The 21500-nt window shown below is 37.6% G+C and overlaps 1 protein-coding gene across 10 annotated transcripts in view; it reads left to right on the plus strand.

Moving 5' to 3' along the window:
* The window catches only part of fgfr2 (fibroblast growth factor receptor 2), a 47283-nt gene extending 26046 nt beyond the window's left edge, over nucleotides 1-21237 (plus strand). For 4 of the 10 annotated variants that reach the window (XM_084392055.1, XM_084392052.1, XM_084392059.1 and 1 more), the window contains 11 exons: nucleotides 740-942; nucleotides 2005-2144; nucleotides 5685-5806; nucleotides 6263-6343; nucleotides 9337-9447; nucleotides 10360-10550; nucleotides 11420-11542; nucleotides 13869-13939; nucleotides 17367-17504; nucleotides 18767-18872; nucleotides 20531-21237. In XM_084392055.1, coding sequence (XP_084248181.1) covers nucleotides 740-942; nucleotides 2005-2144; nucleotides 5685-5806; nucleotides 6263-6343; nucleotides 9337-9447; nucleotides 10360-10550; nucleotides 11420-11542; nucleotides 13869-13939; nucleotides 17367-17504; nucleotides 18767-18872; nucleotides 20531-20695 — 1451 coding nt within the window. In that variant the 3' untranslated portion in view covers nucleotides 20696-21237. The remainder of the gene's footprint in view (nucleotides 1-739; nucleotides 943-2004; nucleotides 2145-5684; nucleotides 5807-6262; nucleotides 6344-9336; nucleotides 9448-10359; nucleotides 10551-11419; nucleotides 11543-13868; nucleotides 13940-17366; nucleotides 17505-18766; nucleotides 18873-20530) is intronic. The other 6 variants (XM_084392058.1, XM_084392057.1, XM_084392061.1 and 3 more) reach the window with 3 other exon arrangements.
* Nucleotides 21238-21500: the final 263 nt, after the last annotated feature.

The following is a 21500-nucleotide window of genomic DNA, read 5'->3' on the forward strand; positions in this document are numbered from 1 at the left end:
GGTCTGCGGTCAGACAGATGGAAATCTGTGTGTGTGCGTGTGTGTGTGTGTGTGCGCGATTGTATCCATGTAGTGTGTATTTCTGAAGGACCTCAAGTGTCAGGAAGTACTTCAATACTGTGGTCATATGCAAACCATTTTGTAAGCATGTGTATGTTCGCAGGGGCCACTGAGTGTCAGGAAATATGCTGTGATGGAAGGAAAGATCTCTCCAATATCTAATATCTAATTAAGGCTTAGGTCTCAGATTTTTCTCCTAAGACAAGACCATGATCTGAACCTCTGTTCACATTCATTTTATAGCTTTATACTCTTACTGAAGTTGATATTTAAATGAAAAGTTTCCTGAACTAAGCTAGAGGAACATCTAAATAGAATTTTTTGCCAGAGTGTCTTTTATTAGTTATTTATTGCTACAACCTTGGAAGGAAAGATATTTGTAGACGTTTTTATAGTTATAGAGTCAGAGAGTGAAAAGTGATTGGTGTGTCAAATGTGTGTGTGTTTGTGTGTGTGTGTGTTGGTTCATCCTATAATTCCTTAGTCACCTACACCTTTTCCTCTTTTTCCTCTTGCCTTGGAACCTTAATGTCCTTCATAAGCATCTTAAATCTGTGCTGTGTCCAACATTAAGGTTTCTGGTGCAGTTTTCCTCACCTCAGGAGTGCCTTAAATCCTTTTTGGTTTGTTGCCTCACGTCTTAGTCCGATTTTCTCCGATCCTTCTCGCTACTCTACAGCCGAGCCAGACGCCATCGAGACGGACTACCCTCCTGACTACGTGGAGATCGCCATCTACTGCATAGGCGTCTTTCTCATCGCCTGTATGGTGGTGATCGTGGTGGTTTGCCGAATGAGGACGTCGGCTAAGAAGCCTGATTTCGGGAGTCAGCCGGCAGTGCACAAGCTGACCAAACAGATCCCTCTGCGCCGCCAGGTAACAGAAAGTAGATAAAGAGTTCCAGAAATCTTATACACACATACACTCACACTAATATAATAATGATTTGTCTTTGGAATATGTAGGTAGTTGCTTTTGTAAGGGCAGGTTTATGTTTAGTGATTCGAACCAACCTCTTATTTTACTTAATTTACTTTACTTTATTGTTTATTTTTACAGGGACAATGCACAATTAAGAGTAATTGCACCAGAGTACACATTTTAAAGTACACTCTCAGAAAAAAAGGTTAAATGGGATTCTATATAGAACCAAAAAAGTTTCTCTATAAGAAGAAATATCTTAAATGATTTTTTCTCCTTCTAATAAAGGATGTTTACAAGCTGCTTAATTCATAAAATGTAATAAACATTTTTTTTAAACAAAATTAATAATAAAAAAGCCCTTAAAATGATCTCCTCTAAAAGGTTCTATATATGAAGCACCTGACAGAACTCTTTAAGGTTCTATATAGGACATTTTCTTCTAAGAGTGTGTATATATATATATATATATATATATATATATATATATAATTTACCATGTTAACTTATACATGATATATATCATATATTGTTTAAAAATAATTAAGTATTTAAAAAATAAAAAAATATATTTTATAGTATTCTAGATTAAAAGTTGTAGTTAATTTAAGTTTAGTACAGTGGTAACTTTGTATTATAACTTAAATGTTACTGAATAACATGTCAAATTCTTTTGTTGAGAAGTTGAAGGTATTCTATATGGTGGTAAGTTGGAAACATTATTTGAAAAATGACATTTCTCACATATTTTTTACAAATGTATGACATGTTGAGAAACCTAACCGTATGAACTGCATGGCTTTTAGGTAAAGTTATTTGAATAGAGCCTGATACCTTAGATTTTGTGCTTTGATTTGCATCGTCATAGTCACAGCTTACTATAATGAGGATTTTACATACTATAATGATGATGTTAAGCGGCTAAATGTGCACACACACACACATACACACATGTAGCTGTTAATAGTGTATGGTTCTGTCTCCAAGACTCAGGTGATCAGCCATCCGTCTTTCCCCTTACAGGTGTCTTCTGACTCCAGCTCCTCCATGAGCTCTAGCACGCCATTGGTCAGAATCACCACTCGTCGTAGCTCCGCCCACGACGACCCCATCCCAGAGTATGACCTCCCTGAGGACCCGCGCTGGGAGTTCTCAAGAGACAAGTGAGTATTTACACATTTATTAAATTCAAAGTATAATCTTGCATCTCTTTCACTTATAAATCACTGTGATGTGAAACTAATCTTCTTATACACTCACAATCCCATTATGTCTAATTATTAACCTGTGACTTATGCAGGCACAATGTACAATCAATCATTCATAACACAACACAGGCCTCCGTGCGTTACCCTCATTCTATTATTAGACCATTATTCTTGCAGAAATGAAATGGATTTTTGTCAGATTCTTCTGGAAGATTTGAGCAGCTTCTGGTTTGGATGTTGATATGTTCTGTTATGTTCTGACACCGTGACCCCGATAGCACACACTGACCGTACGACTAGACATACAGAACCAGAAAAACTCAGACTCACAGATTAATGTTTAATTGCCATGCTTAATATTTACGAAATGCTTCCGGCATCACTTGGAGATTTACAATGGGTCCACTATCATGTTGCCAAAACCTACAGATTTCTAATTAATGACTAAGAAAGCCTGTTTAAGCAATCTGTCACAAACATGGTGGTTTAAAAGGAGTCTATTTGTACTTTGATTGTCTCAAGGATGATTTGTAAGCAGTTTGAGAGACAGGAAGAGTTTAACATGCTATTATTCAACTCCAAACTATAACCAAGTCTTTTATTTATTAAATTAATGGTGGAAACTCAACAAATACAGGTTGAGTCACTCATTTCTTCTGCAGGATTATTATGTCCATCATACAGAAGATAAGAGTCCTTTCATGTACAGAGCTAATTACCAGTATTGGTATTCTATAGGTGAAGGGAGGCACCATTTTATGGACTTTTTTCTTCCCACCCACTAAAGGAATTGTTGCTCTTGGGCAGACAAGCTAAGACATGTACTGTATTTTTGTGAGGAATGCAAGATCTATGAAAGAAAAGATTTATTAGAAACCATTTTTTAATTTACTTGATATTAGCTGGACTTAGTGCATTCCTACAATCCGCTCTTAGCACAAAGTTTAAGCTATTGAGTTAACTCATTCAGCTTTTTTCCTCATCCCCGCATGACGTGCCCCGGGGCGCATGGCATGCAGAAAACCGAGGAATGTTAGCGTTAGCGGTCGGCATGGAGGATAAACATAACATTGATTATCTGTGGTGGGCTGGAGTAGACAGAGACCGCCATTGACCGTACGGCACAGAGGGGGATTGTGTTATCTTAGCCACAGATCGGCCCCGGGCCCTGGTGCGGGTGTGAATGTTTACATAGCCCAGCGGTGGAGGGGGCCGGGGACAGACCCAGCACCTGCCAATCAAAGGTTGACCGAGGGCCAATGGCAGGGCAAGAGGTCGAATGTCACAGTGACCGTGAGGGATGAAGATGAAACGTGTGGGATTGTGTTTTTATGTGTCAGGGTGTGTTTATTTCCAAACTAGATCTAATTAGGGAACAAATTTGCTGAGAAATGGCCTCAAAAGTTGGATAAATCAGATAAAACCTAAATATAATTTAAAATCTATGTCCTTGCAAAAAATAACTATGGTCATGACATGATTATTTTTATTATTTTAATATGTTCCTTAAAGGGATAGTTCACTTTGAAATAAAATTTTGGTATGTTTTAGCTTACCTCAAGGGCATCCAAGATGTAGGTGTCTTTTTTTCCGCAGTAGTTTCAATTTTGATATTTTTAGGTCAAACCGTTCTTGTCTGTCAGTCATATAATGCAGGTCGATGGTCACTGTCTCAAAACACAAGCACAGAGTCCAAATTAAAACAATTCCCCATCGTCCAAATTAAATAATTCCCCATCGTAAGTACACATTGATGGCCTAAGACACGAAACGAGCGGTTTGTGTGAGAAAACGAACAGTATTTATATCGTTGTTATCTCTTGAAAACAGCACACGTCCAAATGATCTGACGGCGCGGGCGGGTATAGACATATAAATAGATGTCGCCTTGGCTACTGCAGTTCATTGGAACGAAACCGTAGCCAAGCGACATCTAGTGTATATATCTATACCCGCCCGCGCCGTCAGATCATTTGGACGTGTGCTGTGTTCAAGAGATAACAACGATATAAATACTGTTCGTTTTCTCACACAAACCGCTCGTTTCGTGTCTTAGGCCATCAATGTGTACTTACGATGGGGAATTGTTTTAATTTGGACTCTATGCTTGTGTTTTGAGACAGTGACCATTGACCTGCATTATATGACTGACAGACAAGAACGGTTTGACCTAAAAATATCAAAATTGAAACTACTGCGGAAACAAAGACACCTACATCTTGGATGCCCTTGAGGTAAGCTAAAACATATCAAAAATTAATTTCAAAGTGAACTATCCCTTTAAGGTTCCCTTATAATGTTCATAAATGTTTTTGCACACACACAAAAAAACAAATATATATGTGGAAAAACAAATCTTTTCAACCTTCTCTGTCTGAAATGATCAGTTTTTAAGGGCTCTTTAAGGCCTTTTAAAGCTTGAAAACAGTATCAATGGCCACGTGAGTAAGACATTTACAGACAAAGCATTATGAAATGTAGGGTTTGTGTTGCAGCTGCTGTCAGATCCAGTACAGTTGGCTAATTCATCTTTCAAACAAAAGTTTCTTTGCGAACTGTGCCTCGTTTACGAAATAATCTGCAGTCAAATGCCCTGAACAAACATACAATCCTCAGATGTGCGATCCATGACGGCTTTAAAATAAATAATGCTGTAATGAGCCTTTTAATGCTGTAAAACCATAAATAAAATAATATGGACTGATTGCAAAAAAAAAAAAAGTTATTTACATGGAAATTATGGTCATTCTATTTGTGAATTTTCAAACCGAGGTGAATGTGCGTAGATGTTTGACTTGACAACACTTAACGGAGACTTGTGTAATTTCTGTAGCAAGTCGGCACCAAACAGAATTACAGTGGTTTTGATCACCCGACAACGACTTTATCATTGGCATTAGTTTTAGGACTACCTGTTTGGTTGAACAAGTGTAATAATACACTTTACCCCTTTAAAAAAAGGTGGGAGTCTCCTAATTGATGGATAAGTTACAACGCTCTCTTATATAATACTTGCTCTAATCTTTTTTGCACTTGACCAGAGCACGCTAGTCAAGTGTTAACCCTGGTATCCATCCCTCTCTTACACACTCTAAGAAAGTCTCTAAATCCCCAAAGGCATATTGTTACTCACCCCAGAGGAGCGTAACTCTAGCTCTCCCAGCCAGACATTCAGCTGTCACACTCGCTAATGTCTAATGTAAGCTTTGCAATGGAAGGCAAAGGGCATCCACTTAACACCTACGAGTTAAGTAAACACAACAGCGCGCCAACACATGGACGCGCAACTCTGATATACGGTTAAATGTCGCGAATGCTTGCATTTGATGAATAGAGACAGACTTTGGCGATGTCTCCAAACCTAGTGAACTACCTACGTAGACAGCATTTATAAGCGCATCTGCATGGTGACTGAAAACGTCTGTCTGGATGGGTTGAAGTGAGTCTGGAAATGAGCATAAATAACTGTTTGTGGTCTTCGGTTTGTTTGTGCAGGTTAACTCTGGGGAAACCGCTTGGCGAGGGCTGCTTTGGGCAGGTTGTGATGGCTGAAGCTCTCGGCATCGACAAGGACAAACCTAAAGAGGCCGTGACGGTGGCTGTCAAGATGCTGAAAAGTAAGTGTTTATGGATTAGTTTCTACATGGGTAAAACTGCACCCTGTTGAGCATCCTCAGTCAATATTTACCCTTAGTTTGCTTGCATGTGAACAGTATCTGAATGTTGTTATTCATCTAGGCCTTTGCAGAATTTGAGTTTGTGTGCAGCTGGACCATTTTAGCATTTATTTAAATTTATTTGAGAACTTTTCTCCACTAATGGTTTCATCAAATGTGGGATGGTGGGAATTACTTGACATTTAACCTCATCAGCTCATAAATTGATGTGGGCGCCACCTTTCAAATGGTTCGAATTGCTTTTTACAAGGGAGCTACCTCTCTGATGTTGTGAATCACAAAACTACTAGTTCAGATATGGATGGTACATAAGTGAAAGGTCAAAGCCCAGCAAATACAGGCTACAAATCACACCAGCTCAGCAGACAGATAAAATGCACATGTGATCTTCTGCAGAACAACTCGGCTCTTTTAGACTGTTTAATGCAGAAGACAGAGTGGGGTGTTCAAAGAAAAGCAAAGTGTTCGAAGATGAAGGTAAGCAAACATGTCAAGAAAGCTCTAATAATGTGTGCCTGTCCAGACAAGGCATTTACTAAAACAGCTAAAAAGTCTTACAAAAACACAAGACTGACAGGCACAGCACAACACAGACAGAATAATATTGTCATATGGACCATATGAGGCTAAAATATCAGTAAAAAACCTGGACATTTTTCAACAAAAACAGCAGTGTGTTATGATCCCAGCAAAGACACTCCCTGAAGCATCATCATCATCATCACACTTGTTTACCAGCATTTATGATTCAGAACATCAGGGATATAAATACATATACTGACCATCTGACATTTTGAGCTCTAGATATCAGTATCTGATTAATTTAATGAATTAAATAATGAATGAATATATATTTAATTTAATTTAATTATATATATATACAATTAAATTATATATATATATATATATATTTATAAATGTTTTTTTTTACATTGTTTACATTTTTACCAGTATTTTTCCTTTTTACCATTTATAATATTTAAATTAAATAGAATATATATATATATATATATATATATATATATATATATTCCATTATATATGTATATGTATGTATTATATGTAATTTGAATATTATAAATAGTAAAAATGAGTTAAATAAATTATATATACATACAATTTACACACATAATATGCTAATTATATTGTCAATTTAATTAACATTTAATTGTACCTTAACAATAACTTTTTTGTAATATTTTAGACATAATAAATTTGATTGTATATTGAAGTTTATTCGGAGTGATTTTGGAGCAGACACTTCTAGGCACATTTATCACAAATTGGCCAAATATCAAAAATCCCGATCGATATAAAAACGACTTGACATAAGCTAATAGTGTTTTGATTGGGTGCACATTTTAAAAACGAACAAATGAACCAGACTAGTTAATGTATTGTTATGATCTGAGAATGTGCATATGTTGAGACGGGGAGAAAGTGTGAGACGAGGTCTTTACTGTAGAGGCCTGCGCGGGGTTATTTGTTGGTGCTGAGTGATGTTGGTAGAGCTCGGGTCAAGAGGCCGCATAGCTGACCCGGCGCTCTCCAGCTGCACAGCTCTCGCTCTTCACCTGCACAAAGAAAGAAAGAAAAGAGAGTGGGGGAGGGAGGGAGCAAGCGTCTCAAAAGAAGTTTTAAAAGATGGAGAAAGAGCTGAGGGGGCAGGGCTGCAGTGCAGAAAACACTTGAAACAAGAGCCTGTTCACCGCTTACACCTGGCTTAATTATGGCCCCAGAAAACTTTTAGAAACTTAGGGATGGTTCACTCAAAAATTTACATTCTGCCATTATTCACTGATGGTTTAACAAATCCTTATGACATCTTCTGTGGAACACAAAAGAAGATATTTTTGAGAATGTCTGTGTGTTTTTTTGTTTTGGCCGTACGGTGAATGTCAGTGGGGTCCGGTGTTGTTTTGGACCCCATTGACTTTCATTGTATGAGCAAAAAGAGTTGATGCATACTTTAAAATATCTTCCGCTTTCCACAGAAGAAAGAAGGAGAAATCTATGACAAATAGTTTTCGTTGAATGAAATAAAGATAAAGTAAAAAATAATTACTGAATTGAAACTTTAGTTTTTAAAACTAAAGTAAGTTTACCTTAAAGTACTAAAAAATGAATGGAATTAAACTAAAACTTAAAAATAAATGAATGCTACATAGGAATAATTACAAAAACGAATAACTTTTGTTTATGGTCCAATTCTGACTATTAACTATGACTTTAGCCTCAATAAACTCCTAATTACTGCTTATTAATAGTTAGTAAGGTAGTTGTTAAGTTTAGGTATTAGGTGGATTAAGAGATGCAGAATATGATCATGCAGAATAAGGCATTAATATGTACTTTATAAGTACTAATAAACAGACAATATCCTTATGCATGCTAATAAGCAACTAGTTAATAGTGAGAATTGAACCCTAAACTAAAGTTTTACCAAAAGCGCATAACAAAAACTGAAAACTGAATATAAATATATATATATATATATATATATATATATATATATATATATATATATATATATATATATATATATATATATATATATATTAATAATATTAAACCTGTTAAGCATGCAAATATTTTTTGGCCCACTGTAAAAAATTGAACAGAATCTCAGCTCATGAAAAGACAATTTTTAGAGAAGGCTTTGAAACGTTCATGATTCTAGTCTGGAAGGAAGAGAGTGTCCAGCATTCTTAGAGAAGAAACTGGAGTAAGATAAGACAGGAATGGCGGTCAGTGGATTGTGTCAGGTTCGCTCCAGTGATCAGCAGGCAGATAATGAAAAGGCCACTGTCTCTAAGGTAATTACTCTAAATGGAAGAAACGCTTTTTAATTGTGAGGCAATGAAAGGAGAGCTGTGTGGCGGCTCTTCAGTGTAACGCTAAACCACACAGACAGACAGTTACACCGGGACACAGACAGACAGTCCAGCCAAACTACTCACACAGGGAGTGTTGGCATGTGTGACACACCTGCATACTACTCATACTACTTTTGCTTTATTTATAGGAATATAATATTCTACAGTATACATTCAAAACACTGAGCAATTGCATCGACCTTTCATTTCCAGTGACTTTTTTTTTCTTTCATTTTCATTATTATGAATTTAAATGCCAAAAATTAAGATATTATTACAAAAAATAAAAACTGATAAAAAATAAAAATTAAAATTTCCCAGTTTAAGACACCATTCCATTTTTAAACATTTATCATTGTTCTGTTTCGCATACTATTTTTTAGGTATAGTTTACAGAATACAGTATATACTGTCAAGTATGTAGTATGCTAGTGTTAAAATCAGAACACAGCCGTACAGTCTCACTTGTGGGCTTTAGTGTGCAGAAAACAGGGAAAAACTAACAGGATTTATTAAGTGGATTATTAGATTTGTTAGGTGGACACAAAATGCATTTTAAATGTAAATTTTCTTCATTTTTTTTAACCTTTCTAGATGATGCAACAGAGAAAGATCTTTCTGACCTGGTGTCAGAGATGGAGATGATGAAGATGATTGGCCGGCACAAGAACATCATCAATCTGTTGGGAGCGTGTACACAGGACGGTGAGGGATTCGTTTTAACCCTAGCTTACTGTATCATATTTGATACTTTCATTTCTAAGGTCTCATTTCTGCTGAAAAGCCTGATGTACATAATCTTCTACACACCTCCTGTCTTCTGAAGAATAGTTTTTTTTTTTTTTTTTTTTGCAAGTAAAAGGCCTTTTAATATCATTCAGGTCTTGGTTCAAATGTGTTTTTGCTGTGAAATCTATTTTTATAAAGCAAACATTAGAATAACTTTTATATTGTTAGTACTATTTCAAGATGAACACCTTACTGGACTGAAGCAACTTAGGTTTACTTGATTATTCATACATAATTTTTTTTAAATTTAATGAGTCTTAAATATGATCCATCAGAGTTTTGAGGAATGTTTATTAGTTCATCTCTTAATCATCATTGTATTGCATTATATGCTTTGCCACCACAATAAAAACTACAGAGCTGTGATCATAAAACTAAGCCTTTAAATATCTGCTGAACAATTATTGGCAGATATAGAGTGACAAATGATACGTATATGCATTTTATGTAAGTAGATCTCACATTATCATAATTTCCTCTTTCTTTTTGGCCTTATAAATATCAGCCACTGGACCAAATTGCATATTTTTGGTCAGTTTTGGCCTCTGAATAAAATTGAGGTGTTTTTCCTCCTCGAGTGTGAGCTTCATATTCTCACTTTATCATACTATATGAGCAATAAAAGCCTGATGTATCAAATATGATACTCTACAAAAAAACACATATGCAAACTTTTTATTACTTTTTTTATATTTCGTCAAAAGGTTCAATAAACCTGTCAAAAATACGATTTTTCTGCTTATGATTTGATCTGTCAGGCTTTACAGGGTTCTCACCTGTATGAATGACAGTGGGATCTCTGACAACACCTCTCTCTCTCTTTCTCAGGTCCATTATATGTCATAGTAGAGTATGCATCTAAGGGTAACCTTCGGGAGTATTTGAGGGCCCGGCGGCCCCCAGGAATGGAGTACTCGTATGATATAGCCCGAGTATCAGATGAGCCTCTTACCTTCAAAGATCTGATCTCCTGCACTTATCAAGTAGCCCGTGGCATGGAGTATTTAGCCTCACAGAAGGTATAAGCACATGCACATCATATACAAATATCATTTATATACATATATATAAATGTCACTTACATAGACTTTAAGTGGTGCTGGTCTGGCTTTGGATCCCTGTGATCTTTCTAATGTACATTGCATGCGATCTGACAAGCACTTTCTGAAAATTGCAAGCGTTTTACCAGTCAGCTGGGACAAATGTTGCATCTACATATTCTCAGGCTGCTACAATAAGCACTGCCAAGGAGGAACTAGTTATTGGATAGTTTGCGAGGTTCACGCCATCAAATCTTTGAAGGATTTCAAAGTTTTGTCTGAGCACACCTGTATATGTTGTTTTGTATTTAGAGTATCTGATTTCACACATCTACCTGCTGTCCCTAAATGTCACTTTTAAAAAAGTGGCTGGCTCTTGGCCACAATAAACAGAAGTGTATCAGATTCGTGCTAGTGGCTTTTTAAAACTATTTATAGACTTGAAATCCAACAGATGAATATATAATAATCCTTTTTAATGCAGTTAATTCTCACATGCACGTTTAAAGAGTGCTCAGCCGTCCAATCAGATTCATGCATCGTCCAAAAATTTTTCATCTGGTCAATGAATGAATCACAGCAGATGTGCACGACTCTGTAAGCCGGTCACAACGCTCTCACTGCTAGCATGCTAACTAAACTGTCATCACGCTCGCCTTCCCGTCTGGAATGCACGCTGGGCCTTATCGCACTCTCGCACAGATTTGCCCTGCGGTTTATCCCTAAAGTACTTAAACGTTCCTGTGGTGTGTTGTTTGTGTCTGCGTGTGTGTGTTTTTAAGGGTGTGTTTCCAAGATGAAGTTGTGATGATTTAAGTTCTTTCTGTCTTTCTCCATCTCTATTGCAGTGTATACACAGGGATCTGGCTGCCAGGAATGTGTTGGTCACAGAAAGCAACTTTATGAAGATTGCAGACTTTGGCCTGGCCAGAGACGTCCACAATATAGATTACTATAAAAAGACCACAAATGTGAGTTTCATTTCGTCAGGAGACACTCCTCTTTACCTTTAAACACATTTATAACATATAACACATGCTTTTTTTTTAATCTCGGTATGCGTTCTTTTGTCTGTATTTAAAGATGCATGTAATGGTACTCATTACTATCTGTTGTGTTGATGTTGAAAAAGATTGAGGCAAGACACACACTACCGTTCAAAAGTATTAAAAAAAAAAAAAAGTCTCTTATGATCACAAAGGCTGCATATATTTGATCATAAATACAGTAAAAACAGTCATATTGTGAAGTATTACTACCATTTAAAATAACTGTTTACTATTTGAATACAATTTTAAAAAGTAATTTATTCATTATTAATCAGAAATCCTTAGAAATCACTCAAGAAACATTTCTTATTATTATCAATGTCAAAAACAGTTGCGCTGCTTAATATTTTAGTGACGCATTTTCTTCAGGATTTTTCAGAAAGTTAAAAAGAACAACATTATAATTCTTCGCGGTCACTTTCGATCAATTGTACTCTTTTGAAAAGTAGTGTATAGTATTATTTTTTATAATGTAATGGTCAATAGCCTTTAAATCACATGAACTATAGTTTGCTACTTGCCAGTCAGACATAGCAGAAGGACATTTTTATTCTTAAGCAGTTTATTTTGGCAAAAGTTGGGATAAACTTCTGAGTAAAGATGAGTTCTCAATGCTTTTGGTCCATTTTTCCTGATAAGAAATACTGTCAATTTTAAATGCATCTACTAAATGTTAATGTCATCAATGTTTAAGTGTGCGCAACCATATAAATGGCCTTAAATCCAATATACATGGACTAAAAGCATCAAAACTCCAATTTAGCTCTCATTGGGTCTTGAATCATCCTTTATACAGTTATATTCAGGCTCGACTCCTTTCAGCCTCCCGCCATCTCTTTCTTTGTTCTCTCACCTTTTCTCTCTTCCATTTCTCCTGTTTTCCCCTCTGTTTATCTGCCACATCCCCTCCTCCTCTCACCAGTCTTGGCATGATTTGCAGATTCCCAGGCAGTCGGCGTGTAAAGTGATTTCAGCTCTTTGCTTATTTGGCCCTGCCCTCTTCTCTTATTCCAAAGCTTGTTGTTCAAGCTCATGAGAAAGAAATGTTAGTGACAAACCTAAACACATTAGCATAGCTTTGACTCTCATTCCCACCATTATACCAGTCTCTAGCCCATCATAGATGCTTGTTTAGGCTGTAAATCACTCATCCAAGAGTTTACGTCATCAGACATGGCAGCGAAAGAGTGTGTGAATCTTGATAGCATTATAATCATTGTCAAATATGGGTCAATGTTCACATAAGATCAACATGAAATTAAAATTGACCCTATTTACTTCATAAATAAACATTCCTTATTGTGCATGATTCTAGTTCACATGTGTCAAACTCCTCTCCTCAAGGGCCACTGTCTCCAACCAGATCCAAAACACCTGCCTGGAAGTTTTAGTTGGTTCAGGTGTTTAATTAGGGTTGAAGCTGGTTGATCAATTGGATTGAAATCAAAAATTGACCCTATTAAACATTCCTAGTCTTTTTGTGCATGATTCTAGTTGGTCATTTACAGTTGTTAGATGGTATAGATGGTTGATCAATTGGGTTTCCAGCTTGTGGATCAGGTTCAACAGCTGGAAATTCAACTGATCAATGAATCCTGATGGACCTTCTAGGCCATGCTGGTCAGAGCTGGTTGGACCAGTAGAAAACCAGCTACCATGTCCAAAGAAACTAGCCTGCCAACGTTTAACTGGTAGGACTTGGATTTTACAACATGGAAGTAAATGTAAGCAGCAACTTTTCCAAACTTAACTCACCAGTTCTGCTTTAGTCCTGATTTATTTCTTAGGTCTTATCAAGGTCACCAAGATCTGGCCATGCATATTTTAAACATAGTTTGGCGTTATTAAAACAATGAGCAAAGCCCAGATTGAGCGATACTGATGACTGATTAATGGCTGGGGTTAGATTCAATTACACTAGTTCAACCCTGTCTAAATAAAACACTGTGAGCCAGGAGATTGTGAACCCGGAGCCCTTCCTATTGGATCTAGCACTGTAAATGCCATTGACTCTTCTATCTTCTCCACTAGCCTCAATTTATAAACCCCCACAATGGCTCCTTCGGGAAATTAGAGTTCGGCTATATGTCCCACCAGGATTTAATTCCCAATCATTATTGTCTGCTTGAGGCTTAATGAAATTTCAGGCTAACGAGGGTCTCGTACAGATAAAGATGTGAGTTTCGCAGTGTGTGGATGTTGTTGTGTGTCAACCGTCTTTGACCTTTTCTCCTATTGATGTCTGTAGGGTCGTCTGCCAGTGAAATGGATGGCTCCAGAGGCGCTGTTCGACCGAGTGTACACGCACCAGAGCGATGTGTAAGTCAACCCTTTGTGTGCTTCATTTTTCTTTCATCTTTAAGTGGACATATCATAGAAAACATGATTATTATTGAGGTTTTGCTTAGGTTTATAACCCAAACTCTCTCCCTAGTCCTTGCATATTATTATTATACTGAACCTAAGCTTTTGCACGAACATTTGAATGTATGAAAGTGCAACAGTTATTGGTTCCACATGTGAAGAGTTAAGCCAATTATAACAGGAAATTTGCCTATAGAACGCTAATAGCTTGTTATTATTTCTGCACAGTGGTTTTGAAGGAAATGCGGAAGTTGTAATGGATCGAAGTCTAAATAGCTTTTGAAAATTATACTGTTAGAGATATTTGTCTTCCTACAAATTGAAAAAGGTACTGTTTTCGGTATATATGTAGAGCAGGAAAACACTTCTGCTGTGATTGGAGTCGCTGTGTGTTTGTATAAAGCGAGTGGTTTGGGAATGAATAGGAACTGCTGGCAGGTGAGTTGAGGGTACGAGAATTGATTCCCTTCTGAACAGTGATGGAAAGTTAAGGAAGTGTTTTTGTAAGGTAGAGAAAGAAGAAGGGCTGTTCACGGCCAGCGCTACACCGAAAAGCGAGAGATTTCACGCTCGACTTGCGACCAGTGCCGTGTTACTAATCTGCGCAGCTTCAAAGCCCTTCAGAAGAGCCAGACTCTCACCTCCCAGAGTCTGGACGGAAATGCCCTCGATCTTCCCTTCACTCCGTCCCGTCACACTCCTCTCTCCAGCGCCTCTCTACCCCATTGTTTTCTCTTTTTCTGAACACTTAAATGTCTCTTCCCCTCTTTTTATTTTCCATAGAGTGAAATAATCCTGTTTTTTGTCATTTGAGTTTGCATTTATCCGCCAGTACATGCTTGTTTCATCTCATTTTAAGCTTTCTTTTTTCTTTGTCTCGTAAAGAGATGAAACGAACCGGAAGTTACGCTTTAGTCCATGTTGGATTTTGCGGGCCGTTTTGAAGTTTTGGTTTCATGCTTGGGCTGCAGTCATTTCTACATTCTTTTGTTATTAATAATCTGATCTTTTGGTTTAGGCCCATCATGTTTCAAATTCGATCTTTAATTTGTCCAGTATTTAATGCATTGGGAATGTACAAACACAGACATTATCATTTAAGATTTTGGCAAATACTGTCCACCCCTAATGAAATATGTTGTAAGTGTGTGTGTTGTTTTGCAATCTCTTGCAGGTCATTATCTTTTGTCATGTGTGTCCGCTCTTTGTGTGGTCCGTGCAGTAAAATTGAATCAATAGCAAAGAGACCCTTATTGATGGCAAACTCTTGAATCTTTTATCTCAGCTAGGGTCCCGAGCTCTCTGATTGGCTCAGAGGCAGACACAATCTATATATGACATCATATTAAATGAATACATAAATTATAATAAAAATTGGCATGTTTCGACAAACAAGACCCCAGGGACTGGGATGATGTAAGTTGCAGAGCTTGCAAAAATGAAAATATGGATGCATGTGTGTGGATTTGCTTAGGATGTTAAATTGATGGCTTTTATGGTTAAGGTTCATCCGGCCCCATGCAAGGTCAGCTATATTAGATTAACAAGGTATCACCCTTTTATATATATATATATATATATATATATACAGTTTATATATATATGTATGTATATATATATATATATATGTTTTATTTATTTTTGCTTTTAAAAAATGAAGATTATTTGCATTGAGGCATTATTTCCAAGAAAGTTAAGCATGTTTTCTTCATGCAAAATATAATTTCTTATTTCTTTCTGTTAATTTTGAGGTGAATGTTTGTAAGATCTAAGTCTATTAGCTAGAGAATAGAAGACGCAAGCTGATTGCGGCTTATTGCATTGAAGCGTAAGGGTTCAAGAGGGCATTGCGGTGCCCCTTTTTGTGCTCCCAGTGTGAGTGATTGATCATGGGGAGGTTAGCAGTGGTTACATGGGGTGACTGAATAGAGATGATGAATTTAGCAAACATGTCAGAGAAGATGCGGCGCTAGATAAAGACGAGAAGAAGACAAACAGGGTAACTGATTATGTAAACAAACACGTGGACGAGTGACAGCAGGAGTAAACGAAAGCAGAGAGTCTTTGTGCTTTGCTTCGTGTATTGTGACTGAGACGGGTCACCAGAAAGGAGTACAACCAGAAAAAAACACACTCAGAGTGTTGCTCTGAGATTGCTCTTTTGTAGCTCAGGAGACTAAATGATGAGTTCATGCTTCATTTACATACCTACTTAGTCTAAGATGTTTCTTGAAAAATTCCATAGGAGCAACAAAAATAGACATAAATGAGTAAATATCTGACATATAGTACAGTATACAGAGCTGTTAAATATATGTACTGTAGAGAGCAGCTTAGGTCATGTGATCTTACTAGAATTTTATGAAAAAATGGTTAATATTGAGATCTTTGATTTATTATTAAACTTTGGTTTTGCTCTCGTTTAAATCTCATTACAAGAAGCAATTGAGAAGTTACAGAGATCTCAAGCTATAAACTATTTCTTTTCTATAGCCTGTGTGTGTGTGTGTGTGTGTGTGTGTGTGTGTGTGTGTGTGTGTGTGTGTGTGTGTGTGGGGAGATCTGTTTCTTAAGTACATTGTGTAATGCATTGATCATTTCAAACCGTTATATCTTGTGATTGTGAAATGCTTTTGTCAACTCAGCAGGATAAATAAAAGCTTATGCAGATGATAAGGATTTCTGGCTCTGCATGTCCTCCGGCCTATTTTGGGACTCTCATATGATGAGTCAAAACGTGTGGAACCCTCTGTGGAAACTCTTATCATCATTTGAGTGTTTTATCCCCCCCCTCCCCCCGTCTTAGATGAAGCAACATGGAATTGGCATGTGATGAAAAATCATTCCCCGCTACAGTCTTCCGCCCTCTGGACGTTTGTTTCCTGTGGGTCTCGCTAATGTTTGTTTTGGCTGGACAATATGTGTCATTGTGGCGTTCCACGGAGGACAAAAGCCAGCTTTGAGTCCAGAGTCATTTGAGTCGTGTAAGAGTGGTCCCACAGTCTGAGACGCTCGAGAAAAGACCGCATTTAGACCCCAACAGCTACTGCGTTGTTAGCGCCAACAAATATCACTACTGTAAATGGATCAAATTTGGAGTTTTGGCTTAATTTCACAGAGCGACCCTCATCCAAATTTTGGGGATAGTGAAGTGATGGTACCACGGAAGAGGCTGGAATGTTTTGCTCCCTTTGACAGGGGTTGTTGAGAATAACTCAACAAAATGCTGATTGTTCAACATTTCAATTGCATGTCAATACACTCGCATTGTATTTAGTCAAAACACTGACTGAAAGTGTGATGTGAACCACAAGAGGAACGTGTTTGCTGTGTGTGGCACTGCGAAAGTGATCTGATGAATGTGTGTTTTTGTCTCTTCCAGCTGGTCGTTTGGGGTTTTAATGTGGGAGATCTTCACGCTCGGCGGTTCTCCGTATCCTGGAATACCTGTCGAGGAGCTTTTCAAGCTACTAAAAGAGGGTCATCGCATGGACAAACCTGCTAACTGCACCAACGAGTTGTGAGTGTTCTTTTCTCAAAGGTTTCATGTTACATGGTTTGTCCTGATCGCTAAAGTCTATTCGTATGTGGAATAATTTAGCATGTGTCCTAACCATTTTTTTTTCTGGTTCGCATTTACCTTGTCAGTGAGCGAGTTCATTTAGCATCATTTCAGTTGCAGTTTATTTTACAGTACGTGTACTTACAGTGAACTTACCTAAGAAAGTACTGGGTGATATAAGGTAACTACATGGGTTAAGGTTAGGTTTAGGGGTAGGTTCAGGGTTAGTACCTAGTTATTTCCCAGTTATTGTAAAAACTATAAGTACACAGTATGTACATGGGGAACAGGACTGTAAAATAAAGTGCTACCTCTATTTCTACCATTAAAAAAACAACTGTTGATGGACCCCATTGACATCCATAGTATTCTGATTACCGACATTCTTTAAAATAACTTCCTTTGTGTTCAGCAGAAGAAAGAAACTCATACAGGTTTGAAAAAACTTGAGGGAGTGTAAATGATGACAGAATTTTCTTTAAGTGAACTATTACTTTAAACTGATGTCCCACTAATCTTCTTTTCTTTTTTTCTTTTTGGTCTGCATGTAGTGTGCCCATGTACTAGTTAAGTTAGTGTCCTACTAAACATTTCTTTTTTTTCCTTGCTTGCTCTTAACTTGTCTATGCTAGTTAAGCTAGCATCCCACTAATCATTTTCGTAATATAACATTTTTGTCTTGCAAAGTTAGTTAAGCTGGTGTCCCACTAACGTTTTGTACTATATTGTGTCCATGTAAGCTAGTGTCCCACTAACCACTTTTTTCCTACCAATGTTTGCCTTGCATTTGAATGAGCTCGTTACGCTAGTGTTGTTGTTTCATGTCGACTTGAAGCTAATTTCCCAGCTAGTGTGAATTGCCTCTTCCAAGACACTTTGCAGCTTCTGAGAACAACCAACAGATTGCAATTTCACAGTGGTAGTCTTTGGTCTGGCTCTCATAGCATTCACAGTGACAAATGAGCTCCTTCTCACCCTAACCCCAAAAAAGTATCTACCAGCTATAATGTCAATGACCTAACAAACTTTCACGTTGGTTTACTGCCAAAATGAGACGTTGCAGTAGCTTTGAGATGTTGCCCTTTCATCGAACCAGATAGTTAGCGCACACATACTCGCCTGAGCATGTCTGATTGCTCAAATGGCTGCACCGCACTTGATCTCCAAAACAAAGCATAGAAATAAATAAATGATGTCACATTGTCTTTTCCTCTTTTCAGGTACATGATGATGAAGGACTGCTGGCATGCGATCTCTTCCCACAGGCCCACATTCAAACAGTTGGTTGAGGACTTGGACCGCATTCTCACTTTGGCAACCAACGAGGTGAGATGTGCACACATTTACACACGCATGCATAAACAGACCCGAAACCACTCACGCTTTCTCTATGGTTCTGGGATCCATCAAACCCTTGCCAACGCTGGCTTCAGCTCGCAACATTTCGCAAGATCCGCAAAGGGAAGGAAACGTTTTTACGGTCAGCGTTACAGGTCGAGAGTTGCACGTGCTTGATTTCATCCAGGCTTGGGTTTGCGAGTGCGGCTAGCGTTGCTCAATTGTCAGATGGAGCCCTGCGACGGAACGCTAGACGATTCTTTCCGTTCCCTAGCTGTCATCCACGATATCCGTGTGGCGGGCTGAGGGATGGAAATCTGTCAGAACTTGTCGAAGGGGGGATTGAGCCGTGGAAGAGAGATGATGCCAACAGCCCCGCTCTCGCTCGCCGTTTTGAACTTTAGAAATGTAATAAAGTGCCTCTGCTTTCTTCCCCCCGTCTTAAACTGCTCACAGATGTGAAGGTCTTTAGTAATGTGAGCTGCCTTGTGTTGAGCAGCGAGAGTTCAATCCAACACTCATTTTCAGCAACATAAAACCCCCCTCTTCCTCTAGTCAAATAGCTCAGTACCAGCCACAAAGAGAAAATGGCTCCAATTTTGTTTGAGGAATGAACCAGGGAAAAACATTCTGCTTATACTGTATGTTCACGTGCTTTGGATGTTTATATGATGTATTTCAAAAATATACTATTATATATACTATACTAATATATATATAATATATAGTCTTCAGGTGACACTGAATTTCGATAACCAGACATTGGTTAGACTTGACGTTCTGAAGGAGGCTGTTCAGACGTGGAATCTGCCACAGTGGTTTCCAGCTTGGTTAAACTCGGATTGAGGATTCTCACATTTGAGCGTGCTGTATTTTGAAGGAAGCGGCTAGTAGTTGAGTGTTATTGCTGGAGAACCACAGCGGAAAGTATTATTTGAGCTTTAAACAATTATATGATTATATACACTAGTGTTCAAAGGTTTGAGGTCAGTAAAACATTTTTTTTTGAAAAATAAAAAAGTATCGGTTGCCACAAAAATTGGAACTGTTTTCAACATTGATAATAATCAGAAATGTTTCTTGAGCAGCAAATCATCATATTAGAATGATTTCTGAAGGATCACGTGACACTGAAGACTGGAGTAATGATGCTGAAAATTCAGCTTTGATCTCAGGAATAAATTATAAATATATTCAAATAGAAAGCAGTTGTTTTAAATTGTAATAGTATTTCACAATATTATAGTTTTTACTGTATTTTTAAAATGCAGCCTTTAAAAAAATCTTACAGGCCTCAAACCTTTGAACAAGTAGGTGTAAACAAAAAACGATGTTTACAAATATATATATAAACTATGTGTACATATTTAAAAATAATAATAATAATGACACAACAAAAAAAGTATTTGCACTTTAACTAAAATAAAAATGAAAAATAGAAAACTAAAATCTAATTCAAAATCTATAATAGTAATGATACAAAAAGAACACTATTTCCCATAGAAATGTGTTTTATTTTCCAACTGGAAAAGGTTCTCCATTCCTAATTGACTAATTGAAATATAATTCGGCTGTATGTTTTTTTCTATTAAATGCGACAGCCGGACTGCATAAGAATGTATATGCTGATATCTGTGTGTCTGTAGGAGTATCTGGACCTGTGTGCCCCAGTGGAGCAGTATTCTCCCAGTTTCCCCGACACACGCAGCTCCTGCTCTTCCGGAGACGATTCCGTCTTCTCCCACGACCCTTTAGCAGACGAGCCCTGCCTTCCCAAGTACCAGCACATCAACGGAGGCGTAAAAACATGAGCCCGTTCAACGTCCTCCAGACCCACCACATCCAAGCTACACCTCCAGCTCTCAAAAAGAGTGAAAGACTTTTACCCACAGTTCACTTTTACCCACCCAGAACCGTACGCTGCCTCAAGACTCCCGGTGAAGCTCCCGCTGGACTTTGGGAGCGTGCTGAGGGAGGCTGAGACGCCCGAGTGCTGCTTTTCCGGAAAGAAACTGAAGTGTGTGAAGAGCAGGTGCTTTTTTTTTTTTTGTGGAAACACACTTGCGCACACAAAAAACACGTGACCAAGCTCTTAAGAAGAGGACGAGGACCAGAGAAAAGTGACTGTTCTCAAGGGCCCACCTCTTTTTTATTTGATTTTTTTTATTTTGCAGATTTTTTTTTTTTTCGTTCATGTTGGAATTTTCTTCCATTCTTGCTATCATTCCGTTGCTTGGCATTCCAGGAGTCTGTGTTCCCAAGTGAAATGAACGTGTACAGAACTCTTAAGAGACTAAAACCAAGACAAAAAGGAGAAAATAGGAAACGAGTACTATATGGAAACACACAACTAACAGAAGAAGAAGTAGAAGAAAACATATCACTGCCTCCCGGTTTGTTTTTAAAATTGTTTTATTTTTAAATGTTCCGTTTTTACCGTGATAGCTCAGTACAAAAGCCCAAGCAGTTATCCTTATTGGTAAAAAATAATAATATTAAAACATGGTATATAGTGCTGGGTATATTTGTAAATATATTCAAATATGTAAAAATATATATTATATATTTACAATGAATTATTTTTTGTATGGACTTCCGAACAATTCCTCCCCTTTC

This window comes from Rutilus rutilus (assembly GCF_951802725.1).
Source record: "Rutilus rutilus genome assembly, chromosome: 20".
NCBI classification, from domain to species: domain Eukaryota; kingdom Metazoa; phylum Chordata; class Actinopteri; order Cypriniformes; family Leuciscidae; genus Rutilus; species Rutilus rutilus.